General features: G+C 55.2%; 1 protein-coding gene across 1 annotated transcript in view; it reads right to left on the reverse strand.

Moving 5' to 3' along the window:
* SPOCK2 (SPARC (osteonectin), cwcv and kazal like domains proteoglycan 2) overlaps positions 1 to 12312 on the reverse strand; it is a 30077-nt gene that overhangs the window by 9216 nt on the left and 8549 nt on the right. Inside the window, exons 3-7 of the mRNA XM_064374265.1 lie at positions 4841 to 4849; positions 4440 to 4485; positions 4080 to 4194; positions 2248 to 2362; positions 194 to 308 (exon numbers count right to left, since the gene is read on the reverse strand). Coding sequence (XP_064230335.1) covers positions 194 to 308; positions 2248 to 2362; positions 4080 to 4194; positions 4440 to 4485; positions 4841 to 4849 — 400 coding nt within the window. The remainder of the gene's footprint in view (positions 1 to 193; positions 309 to 2247; positions 2363 to 4079; positions 4195 to 4439; positions 4486 to 4840; positions 4850 to 12312) is intronic.

Here is a 12312-nt window from a genome sequence, read left to right on the forward strand (position 1 = left end):
AGGGGAGAAATGAGGGCCCAAGCCTCCTGCTCTGTGCTCATCTGGGCCTCTGACCTCACAGCTCTCTAGAGCCTTTCTGCATTGCTGCCACTTCCCTCTTACTCTGCACACCTCTTCTGCCATCCCCAAGCCCTGAAGGAGGTGCCGGGCAGCCTGCAGTGCCCCCAGCCCAGGGGCCCAGCACTCTCCTCACCTGGTTTGCCGTCAGCGGTGGAGGTGGCAGCCTGCTCCGTGGGGCAGGGGCAGGGGCCCTCGCATCGCACCGCCAGCTGCTTGCTGCTCAGGCAGGCCTGCTGCTCCAGCTTACACTGCACACGGGGACAGGTGGGATGGGGGACTGAGGGCTTACCCCAGGGGTCCCCACAGCTGGGGACACCCTCAAGCCTCCCGTGGCAGCCACATCTGCTTCCTCCCCCGTGGAGCACCCATGAACAACCTGAAGGCCTCTCTTGGTCCCTCTGCAGACCGAGGTACAGAGTGGAGAGAGGCAGGGCTCAGGAAGCGGGGCCCAGAGCTGGTCCCAGACACACAGGCTCCACTGAACCTGCTCGGCCCTCTCTAAGGATCCGTCCCTCCCAGGACACAGTCTCCCCTCCCCTGCCCCTGTTGCCCCTCCCCTGTGTTAGCTGTCTGTTGCCCCGCTGGCTCTCATGGCCTGTCCCTTGGATGATCTCCCCACAGTTACCCCAGTGGGCTTTTCTCAGCAGTCCTGATAGAAACAGCACTGCCTATGGAGCATCTGACAATGCCCAGCCCTCACTAAGAATCGCTTCTGCTACGGCTGCCTGCTAAAGCCAGGCTCTGGGAGGGGCTTGTGCACTCCTTGTCGTGAAAGCCTTTTCTCCTGATCATATTTCTTTCCCCTCATGGGGTGGCTGCTAATGTGAAGCGGGTCATCACAGCACTCGACAACATTATCTCATGGGGAGGCTTAGGTTTCTCCTGCTCAGCAGAGAACAGCAAGGTGCAGAGAGACCCAGTGACTTGCCCAAGGCCACAGGCTGGGATGAAAATCAGACTTCCTGCTGACCTCCACCTCCCCACAGGACAGCGTGACCCCCGGGATGGATTGTACTGCAGCGTCCTGGCCAGACCTCGCCCTGGCCTTGGGTCGCAGAACACTCCCTCCTCTTCCCTCCTCCGCTTTGCCAGCTCTGCTACCTCCTCTGTACCCCTCCCACCTCCTAAATGCAGCCTCTGCCCTGGCCTCTTGCTCATTCTCTCCCTCTCCTCCCTTTCTTCTCCCTGGGTGACCTCATCCCCACAGCAATGTCAATCATCACCACAGTGGGTGACTGAAATCTACATCTCACTCCAAGAAGGCCCCTCAGCCCTGGCATCTGCCCTGAGTCAGCTGTCAGTGCCGTTCCCAAACCAAGCAATTCCTGATATCTTGTTGCCAGTAAAAACATTCGTCATCGGCACCTGCATTTCTATGGTACTTTTTTTTCTTTGAGACAAGGTCTCGCTCTGTTGCCCAGGCTGGAGTGCAGTGGTGCAATTACAGCTCACTGCAGCCTCGAACTCCTGGTCTCCATCTCAGCCTCCCGAATAGCTGGAATCACAGGCATGCACCACTGCACCCCACTAATTTTTGTATTTTTTTGTAGAGACAGGGTCTCACTCTGTTGCCCAGGCTGGTCTCAAACTCCTGGACTCAAGCAATCCACCCGTCTTAGCCTCCCAAAGTGCTGGGATTACAGGCGTGAGCCACCATGACCAGCCTAAAATGTTTTAAATGTTTTCACAAATATTGTATCCTGAAATCCTCACAAAAATCCATAAGGTGCAAATTCATTCTCCTAGTCAGTTCCTTCTTCCATCACTGCCCCAGAAGGCCTCTGCTTGCTGGTGAGCACTGGCGCCACCCTGTGGACATCCTCCTTTCTTCACCCCCTAACTGGACACCAGAGCTCCTTCCACAGCCCTCCACACTTGGCTGAGGCCTTCCCTCAGCTCCTTTGACTTGCGGTTACCAGTCCGCAGTGTCTCTTCCAGGCCCCACTCCCTACCTGCACCTGTCCGAGATCAGGGACAGACAGGGTCTGGCTCCAACTCTCAGGTAGCCCCAGCCAGGGCTGCAGGTGGCCCTAGTATGTCTGGCTGCATTGCACGCACTGACCTTGCCATCTGGCCCCATGTCAGTCCTGGAAACCCCTGGGGAGGCCCCATCTGGGTCGTCCTCTCTGCTTCCTGTGGCCTGGGGTTACCCCATCCCCCACCCTACCTGGGGCCAGAGCTCCTCACCACAGAGCTGTAAGTGTGGCCATCTGAGCCGCAGACGGAGGCAAGCTGGGCCATGTGGCAGGGCTTGCAGATGGAGTCTTTGTTTCCATGGAGTTTCACGGTGGGCTGCTTGATCCTACATGAGAGGGTGGGGAGCACACCAAGGAGGATGTGAGAATGAGGAAGGAGCAGGGGAAGGGAGGGCTGAGGAGACCTGTTCTAACAGGAAGGCGGCAACAGTCTCCAGCAGATCAGCCCTCCCTGCCCCTGCCCCCCCTCCCCGCACCCCTGCCAGACCCTCCTCCAGCTCAGAAGGGTGGAACCAACTGGGCAGGGCACAAATTCCCCAGCTTCCCCTCTTCCAGGGGTCACTGAGTCCCATGGGGCCTTCAGTTGGCAACTCTAGGGCTGACCGCCAGAGGTAAAAGGGAGTTGCATTTCACTTAAGGGGTCAGACTAAAGCTGAGGGTGCAAACTGATGACCCCTGGGCCATACTTGGCCACCAAGGGTTTTTTTTTTTTTTTTTTTTTGAGTTATTTATTCACTAACATTTACCAAATGGGAGAGTTCATATCAATACCTGGATTCCTGGCCTGTCTTTGAAAAATGGAAGATGTGGGAGTCCTGGACCCACATTCCTGCATAGCTGTAACGGGCCAGGGCTGAGAAACAGCTGCCCGCTTTCCACCAGGCCTGTGCTCCACAGAGCGGCCTGTGATCAAGCATTCTTCATGCATTACATCACCGGCCAAGCCCCCCACAGGCTTCTAAGACTGCAACCCCATCTCTCATATTCTGTGATTCAGGAGAGAAAGAAGGGAACTGGAACCTTTTCCAGGGTCTTGGAGCCAGACAAAGTCTTGTTCTTGGGCTGAAGCTAAGGCTTCCTTTTTTTTTTTTTTTTTTTTTTTTTTGAGATGGAATCTCACTCTATCACCCAGGCTGGAGTGCAGTAGTATGATCTTGGTTCATTGAAACCTCCACCTCCTGGGTTCAAGCAATTCTCCTGCCTCAGCCTCCCAAGTAGCTGGGACTACAGGTTCACGCCACCATGCCCAGCTAATTTTGTATTTTTAGTAGAGATGGGGTTTCACCATATTGGTCAGGTTGGTCTCGAACTCCTGACCTCAGGTGATCCACCCACCTCGGCCTCCCAAAGTGCTGAGATTACAGGTGTGAGCCACCGTACTCAGCCAGAGCTAAGGCTTCCTTAAATGTCCCTCACTCCTTTCTCCTCTGCAAGCTACAACCCCTCACAAGCTACCACCTTAAATATTTCATGAAGTCACTGCATGTCAGAGCTCAAAGGAACCTCAAATTATCTGGTCTAACCTATTTGTCTTAGAGATACTACATCAAGGCCCAAAAAGGAGATATGACTTTCCCTGGACCCTACAGTGTTTGGTAATTGTTCTCATATGGTGTGGCTTTCTCCTCACTCTTCTCTTGGATGACTTACTTTAGGTGAAGGCAGCCGCCATGTTGTGAGGATACTCAAGCATCCCTGTGGAGGGGTCCACATGACCAGAAACTAAGGCCTCTCACCAACAGCATAAGAGTGAGCATAGAAGTGGATCCTCTAGCCCCTGACAGGTTTTCAGAAGAAACAGCCCCAGCCAGCACCTTGATTATAACCTCATAACAGACCCTGAGCCAGAACCATCTAAGAGAACCACTTCTGGATTCTGACCCTCAGAAATGATGTGAGATAATATATACTTGCTGTTTTAAGCACTAAGTTTTTAAATTTATTTCACAGCAGTAGGTAACTGATTCATAAAGAGAAGGTCAGTTGAGCCCTTGCTCTTTGAACACACCCGCTCCAGGGCTCCCACCTCCTCAAACCCCTCACCTGTGCTCCAGCTTCTTGCGACTGATGCACATGGCCCGCTGGTAGCCCTGGGCGATGCACACCTTGTGGCGGCTGCACTTCACCTTCTGGCAGGGGTCCTTGGTGGTGTCCAGGGCTGCAGGGACACAGAGTCAGGACACAGGTCACCTGGGAGAACCCAGGAACCTCCAGCCCTACTTCTGAGCTGAATGGCCTCTCCCTCCAGCAGGCCTTGATAACCAGAGCTCCTGAGCCCAGAAGTCCCATCTCTACTGGGGCCCGGCTGCTCAAGGAGCCCCCCAAGTGGGGTCAGGGCTTGCCCTCAGGTCTCAAGTCTTCACACATGTCAGTCACCTTCCCCACCTGGGAGGGTCATGTTACCTTCATCTCCTTGCTGATTGTCCTCCCAGCTCTTGATGTAGTCATCCTAGAGGACAGAGAGGGACAAGGGAGAAGGGAAGGGCTAAGATCCACATCCCACAGCTTCAACTGCGAGGCCAAAGAGAGGAGAGGCCTGGGCTGGTGATGCTCCGTGCCAGCAGCCATCATCCTGGTGGCTGACCCTTGCCCACCCAGGCCATGCCAGCTGCCTCCCCCACATCTCTATCCCTGTAAACCCATGTCCAGAATCCTTTCCAGCCTCTCCCATGAGCTTCTTACTGCCCCCATGCCACACCGGAGGCTAGCAGGGAAGGCAAGTCAGAGCGAGGGTATGGAGGGACAGGAGGGGAGGGGTGCGCTCTGCAGAGACCACACAGAGCAGGGCCCCAGGCAGTACTCACCTCCACTTCCTGGAGATCAGGGAACAGCAGCCGGCCATGGGAAATGGAGCACAGAGAGAAAGGGAGAGAGATGGGAATTGTCAGTGTGAGGCCCTCTAGCATTCCTGTGGTCCCCTGCCTCATCATGTGGCCATGGGTATGATCCTCTGACCCTCTGACCCTCAGGAACCCCAGTAAGAGGCCAATATTCTATGTCTTCACCACAGAGAGCTTAAAACTGGCCTCAGGAGTAGTAGGGGCCTGCGGCTTTGAGAGGGTGGGGCACCCCCACTCCATATCCTGCCCAGCTCCAGCCCCAACACCAGGACAGATGTCCCAGGGTCCCACACTACCCGGAACAGTCCCAGAAACTGCCTGCGAAACAGTGCACTGTCTGTCTCCTGCCAAGGCCCCTTCCTTGTCAGTCCCCGCTCCTGACCTCTGCCCACCATGTGAGTGAGGCGGGAGGAAGGCCTCTCATCCAGGCTGCAAAGGGACGGCTTTTGCCCAAGGTCTGACTTCTCTGCAGCGCTCAGCTGGTGCACTGAGTGAGCGGGGAGGCCAGGTCTATGATGAGGCTTCCCAGGTTATCACGGTTCAGCTTCAAATCCTCAGAGGCAGAGGACCCAGAAAGGGTCCTACGAGGTCACCTGGTCCAGCCCCCTCTTTGTGCAGGAGAAAGCTTAGAGATAGGACATGACCTGACCCAGGTCCTCCTGTCACAGAACCCAGGTCTCCCGATGCCCTGCACAGACCTCCCTTCTCGCTACAACACACTCTCTGAGGCCTAAGGCACAAGGAGACCTTCTCACCCAGCTCCAGCTGCAGGGGCCTCTCGTGGCCAGAGGCAGAGCGCCCCCACCCAGCCCAGCTCCCTGTCATGAAAACTCAGCTTATCTGGCTTCCTCCCTTTCCCCTGTGGGGCAGAGACAGTTTCTAAAAAACACCAAACAGTCCCGGGACACTCTTGGTGGAGGCTTTGCCAGGCAGGCAAGGAGGGGGCTTCCCAGGCCTGGAGGCTAGCAGTGCCAAGGACCAGCTGCCCGCTTCCTCCGTGCAGGGCTCTAGGAGGGGCTCTGGGAGCGGGGGGAGTGGGGGGAGCGGGGGGAGCACGGGGAGCGGGGGGAGCGGGACACGAGAAGCCACCCGCAGCTGCCCCCTTCATCCTGAGTTCTGCCCCAGGCCAAAGGAGCAGAGATGTGCAGAGGTCACACTGTGGGGTGCGGGTGAGCAGAGCTGTCGGGTCTGGGGGAGAAGGGCATGGGGCCATGGCACCAAAGGGCACCCACATGCACGCAGGAGTGGGCACACAGAGGTTAGCTAAAGGGCTTTGAAATCTCAAGACCTTCAGGCTTCTGACGCCTCCCCTGGAAGCTGGCAAGTGTCAGAGCAGGCAGGGTGGGGCCTCCTGGACAAAGGCCAGAAGGGGCCAGACCCGAGCAAGCAGTTGGCATCGCCACCAAGAAAGATGTGGTGTGCACAGGCACAGACCCGAGCGCACACTTCCGCACCTGTGTGTGATGTGTGCAGACGCAGGTTCACCCTGCACTCACAGGTCCGTATCATGCAGTGTGCGTTTGTGCAGGCGCGTGCTTGTGTGCATGCACATCCTCGTTGATGCGCAGGTGGACACATGCACGCATGTATGGAGCGATAGTAGGAAAACAAGGACACTGAGGCAGTTCCCCCAGTGTCAGATGGTTTTTATCCAGAAGCAAGATAACAAAACCTACTCCATGAGCAGCCTCCAGTTTCACCCTGGAGGACCCCCCTCAGGCTGGCCTTCCTGCCTCTTCCGAAGTGAGAGAGGGAGGCAGCAGGATACGGGAAGGAGGGGGAGGGTGGGAGGACTGCAGAGTGCTCCTGCGAGGGCCCAGGGCAGCTCTCCCACTCTCTCTCCTTCTTCCTCTTGCTTTCATATGCATCCCCCGTGTGTCCCAGTGTCCTTCTCTCCTCTGTTTCTCTCATTGAGCCTCTCAGAGGGCCCACCCCTCTGCTGGGCCCACACCTGGCCCACACAGACCTGTCCCAGCAGCCAAGAGTCCCGAAGCCCCTGGGCCCAGGAGCTGACAGAGGAAGGCTGTAGGGGTGCTTCCTGGGAGCCTGCGGGGCACCGGGCCCAGCACCCACCCCATCCCTCAGGCTTGACTTGAGCACTCCTGAGCCCCAGGCAAGCTTCTGGGAGGCTGCAGGCACCACTTCCCTTGTTTGCTTTAACCAACAAAGCCTTCTCCAGAACTCTGCCGGGTGGAGGAGTCCTCTGCTGGGGGTCCACCCCACGGGAAATGGAGGGAGGCTGAGAGAGGTGCAGTTGCTGAAACCACGGTGACAAGGGTTGGGGCAAAAGTGGCAACTGGCCTCCATCAGCTGGGATCTTCACATCTGTACCCATCATCCCCGGGGCAGGGGTGGGGACAAGGCTGTGCAGGTGACAGGGAATGGCTGGGTTCTGGGAGGGAGGTATGAGCCACCTGCCCTCAACCAACAAGATCTGTGTGCCCATAACCCACCTGCACCAGAGCGGGAGTAGGGAAGGTGCCTCCGGCCCCTGGGCATCATCTGACGCCCCTAGCACCCCCACCCTCTGGCCCAACCCTGTTGCCTTAACCTCCAATCAGGCTGTGAGAGGAATCTTTGGGACTCAGTACACAGTGGATTCTCAAAGGTCAAGACCAAGAATTTCTGATTAGAAATTTGGGAGAAAGTGGGGGTGGGGTGGAAGTTCTAAGAAAGGGGCTTTCCCCAGCAGCTCCGCCATCCCCCACTCCCCTCCTGACTCAGCTGGCAGGGAGGAAGCCCCTTCTGTGCAAAGTGCTGCCCCAGGTTCTGGCCTCGGCTCTTGATCTCTGCTGCGGCCAGGCTGGGCAGGTGGGATGAGGGGGCCCCAGTGGATCTGGATTCCAGGACCCCTACTCCCAGGAGAGCAAAGGCAGGCAGCCAGCCATAGAGGAATGAAGAGAGCAGGGCCCTGGGGTCCTACAGATCCCCAGGCTTCCCCTGACAGGGACTCCTTGGGCAAGCACCCTGACCTCGAGGGGCTCAGCTCCTACCTCCCATGACTACTCAGAGATTAAAGCAGATGGCACCAGTGGGGTGCCTGGGGTCCAGGAAGCACTCGACAAATCAAAGCTGCTATAGACCCCTTGTCTATCTATCTATCATCTATCTTTATCTATCTATCTATCTATCTATCTATCTATCTATCTATCTATCTATCTATCTATCTATCTTACCTATCTATCTATATATGAGTAAGCTTTTAATTAAAAAAGAAATTAATAGAGACGCGGTCTCGCCATGTTGCCCAGGCTGGTCTTGAACTCCTGGGCTCAGGCAATCCTTCTGCCTCAGCCTTCCCCAGAGCTGGGATTACAGGCATGAGCCACTGTGCCCGGCCTGCGTGGTGCTTTTAGAGTAAGTTATCGCCAGGAATTTGGCTGGATCTGCCTTTTATCCTCACAGTCCTATGAAGTAGGCAGAGCCCATAGGATCAACACCAGAAGAAAGGAGAAAACAAAGGCTCAGAGAGACAGAGCACCTGGCCGAAGATCACAAGACAGAAGAGGAGCTGAGCCAGGGTTCCCCACCCGCCACCCCACATATATTAGGGTCTCTCTCCTCAAGAGAAGACCAGCATCTGCACCGAGGAGCGGGAGGCAGAGAGAGGACACAGAAGAGGCATTGGACCAGGCGTCCACTTTCAGCCTCGCCCATGGCGTGTCCTCAGACAAGTCACTTCCCTGCTGTTCCATGAGGACCTCAGTGATGACTGTACCTTTGAATCAGCAGAGGAGCTCTTTATTTTTATTTTATTGAGACAGGGTCTTGCTCTGTCACCCAGGCAGGAGTAAAGTGGTACAATCGCAGCACTGTAGCCTCGAACTCCCAGGTAAAAACAATCCTCCCGCTTCAGCCCTCCAAGTACCTGGGACCACAGGCATGTGCCACCATGCATGCCTGTCTAATTTTTGTTGTTGTATTTTTTTTTCATAGAGATAGGGTCTCAATATGCTGCCCAGGCTGATCTCAAACTCCCAGGCTCAAATGATCCTCCTGCCTCAGCCTCCCAAAGCACTGGGGTTATAGGCATGAGCCACCATGCCCTGCCCAGAGGAGCTTTTTACACCTTCCAGTGTCCCACATGGTACCTAAGACCCCTAGAATCCCATGGATGGGAGCCGGCTCGGGTCAGGCTTCTGCGCTGGCTCTAGGCAGGCAGTTTAGGGGCCAGCCACCAGGCCTCAGGCCCCTCCCGCTCTGCGCTTACGTCTAATAATTTGCTTCTGTTCTTGGCTGTCTTCACCCCAAACATGGGGCCTCTGGGATGAAAAAGAGCAGCCGTTCTTCCTCCCTCCGAGGGCGCCTCACACAAAGCAATACAAGGTGCACTGAGGAACAGGCTGGCCCCGGGAGAACCCAGGCTCCTGCTCCCAGTTCCAGGCCTGTTCCTGCGGCACGCACACCACGCCACCTGGACAACCAAAGACTCTCCAGCCCCTTTCCCTCCCAAATCCCTCTCACCTGCCCTCCTTGCCCTACACCCACTGGCCCGGACAGCCCCAACCGAATGACTGCAGCGGCTCCTACGGGTCTCCCCCTCCCACCATCTTCCACACGGCTGTGGCCACCCAGATCCTTCCAGAACAGAATTCTGACCCGGCCTCTCCCGCCTTGAAACCCACCACTAAATAGACAGTTTGGTCTAATTCTGGAGGAAAAAAGTGAGTAGGTGAAAAGGATGTATACCAAAATGTTAACAGTCATTACCTCCGCCGGATAGGAATACAGAGCATGCTGGCATCTGTCTGCTTTTCCCTAACTTTCCCCAAAATGTCTGCAATGAACATATATTACTTTGTAATAAAGCAAAAAAAAAAAAAAAAAAAAAAAAATACCATAATCATGATAAATATAAATAATAAAAAACAAATTTTAAAAACAATAAAAACTATAATAGGTATCATATTTTGAAAGCCCTTCACGGGTTCCCTGTCACTTACAGAAGAAATTCCATCTTCTCTTGCTCTCTCCTTGGCTCCCCCAGCTCCATCCTTCCTGTAGGGTTTCAGCATGGCTAGACCTCAGCACAGCCTTCTCTATCTGGAATGCGAGTTCACATCAGCCCCAGAATTTCTACTCATCTCCCAAACCCAGCTCAGCCATCGTCTTCCCAAGCCCCACTCAACCTTCAGGCCAGCTGCGCCTCACAAAATCTACCATTGCTTCAGTGACAACAGGCAATGTCACCTCTGCTTCACTCTGCCCTAATCAGATGGCCAGTTCCTTGAGGACAGAGACCATGTAAAGTTCTTCTCGGCATCTAGTACCTAGTAATAACACTCCTAACAATAGCTGACATCTTTGCAGCAATTACCACGTGGCAAGCGTTATGCTAAGCACTTTACATTCATCTTGTTTCCTCTTCACAACAGTTCTAAGAGAACATTACTATTATTATCCCCATGTCTCAGCTGATAAAATTGAGACGCAGAGAGGTTAAGTTACTTATGCAGGGTCACACAGCAATTGCACAGGAAAAGAGTGTTGCACCCTGAATTGTGATTCCAGAATCCGTGCCCCTAACCAGGACTCCATAAATGTTGGCTGATGAAAAAAGTCCTAGGCCAGGGGTGGGTCCCAGGAGGTCCAATCCCAGCCCATGGGTGGTTTCTCCTACCACACCAGCCCTGCTTCAAGCCCTAGGCAGGGAGTTTTGCAGCCAGGAGAGGAGGGTCTGGCGGTGGAAGGGGAAGACACCTGGCAGACCCCAATCTTCAGGCACTTTTCAGAAACCCCTTCGCACGACCCCTGGTTTGGCTGGTTTGGAGCTAACCCATCTCCAGCTTTGATCTCTGCAGCTCAGCTCAGTTGTCATGGAGACGGTGCCCACTGCACCAAGCTGGGGGAGACGGCAGAGAGTGCGCAGGCCTAGTCGGGCTTAGGGGGCACATGCTGGGTGTTTCCAAGTGCTGTTTACTTCCCGTCATTTTAATTAGCACCCAAATCACCCGCTCACTTCACAGCTTGAATTAACCCAATCTCTCCCAGCTTCTCCATCTGGTGGGAAGCTTGGGACCCAGCAGCGAATCAGCAAAGAAGAGCAGCCCTCCAGACCCTGGCTTATGGGGTCAAGATCCACCTGCTTCTTTGCAGCACAGTGTGACAGGAAGCCCTCACCCCCGACACCCCTCACCACCAAGGACTGAGGGGCCTGGGCTCCTGCTTACCCTTGCCACTGACTGCCAGCAAGTGAGTCACTTCCCTTGCTGGGCTGGCTTCCTTGTCTGTAAAATAAGGATGACCCCAGCCGGGCGCAGTGGCTCACGCCTGTAATCCCAGCACTTTGGGAGGCCGAGATGGGCGGATCACGAGGTCAAGAGATCGAGACCATCCTGGCCAACATGGTGAAACCCCGCCTCTACTAAAAATACAAAAATTAGCTGGGCGTGGTGGTGCACGCCTGTAGTCCCAGTTACTCAGGAGGCTGAGGCAGGAGAATCTCGTGAACCCAGGAGGCAGAGGCTGCAGTGAGCCAAGATGACACCACTGCACTCCAGCCTGGCAACAGAATGAAACTCCATCTCAAAAAAATAAAAATAAGAATAAGAATGACCCCCTTGCCTTTCCCTCTGAGCTGCAGACAAACCCAGGCAGTCATGCCTGCAGGAGCACTTTGTAAACTGTGAAGCTCTGTACTTTCAAAAGACACAAGACAGGACGCCTGAACCCTGGGTTCTTTGGCACACACCTGGGGATCCCAGGGGCAGGGATGGGCAGAGGCGCTGTAGGGTCTCAGGGTTACGAGGGGACTCAGTATAGACATCTGCCATTGTCTCCACTTGAGGACACACAGCCAGGGACATGGCGACAGGATGGAAGGAAGACAGTCATCATAAGACTAAATACACCACAACTTCTGTAACCCTGTTACTGCATTTCTTCATTTTTTAATAGATCAAGAATCTCTAAAAATGGAAGTGGGCCAGGCCTTGCTCAGCCTCTGAGAGGCCCTGTACCTGCCATTCTTTTGGCCTCATTCCTCAGGCAAGGGAGCCTGTGATGGAGCCCAGTCCACCGAAGAATGCCCAGGACTGGGGAGAAACTTGCCACTGTGGCCTCTGCCTGCCCTCCCTGGAAATAGCCATGGGGGCACAGAGAGAGGGACCCAGAAAAGAGCGAGCCGGGGTCCAGTGGGGACACCTGGGATCCTCCCACGCTGAGGATTAACACCCCATCACACGCCGGGAGAGGGCACTTGGGGAGGCAGTGTCCCTGCGAGGGGGTGGGGGGCAGAGGGGCCAGTCATTAAATTCTTGCGCCTGTCTCAGAGGGAGTGGCAGAGGCTGTGTTAGGCCTGGATAAACAGAAGGAGACAGGCATCTAGAAGATTCCGGCCTCCCACCTCCTCTGCCCTCAGAGGAATTTCCTTGGAGGGCAAAAATGTGCTTATCATCACTCCCTGCATGCCAGGAGCTGGGCCTGGGCTCAGGTAT

The sequence above is a fragment of the Aotus nancymaae genome, unplaced genomic scaffold (assembly GCF_030222135.1).
Source record: "Aotus nancymaae isolate 86718 unplaced genomic scaffold, 86718_ANA_hifiasm-v0.15.2.pri h1tg000010l, whole genome shotgun sequence".
Lineage (NCBI taxonomy): Eukaryota > Metazoa > Chordata > Mammalia > Primates > Aotidae > Aotus > Aotus nancymaae.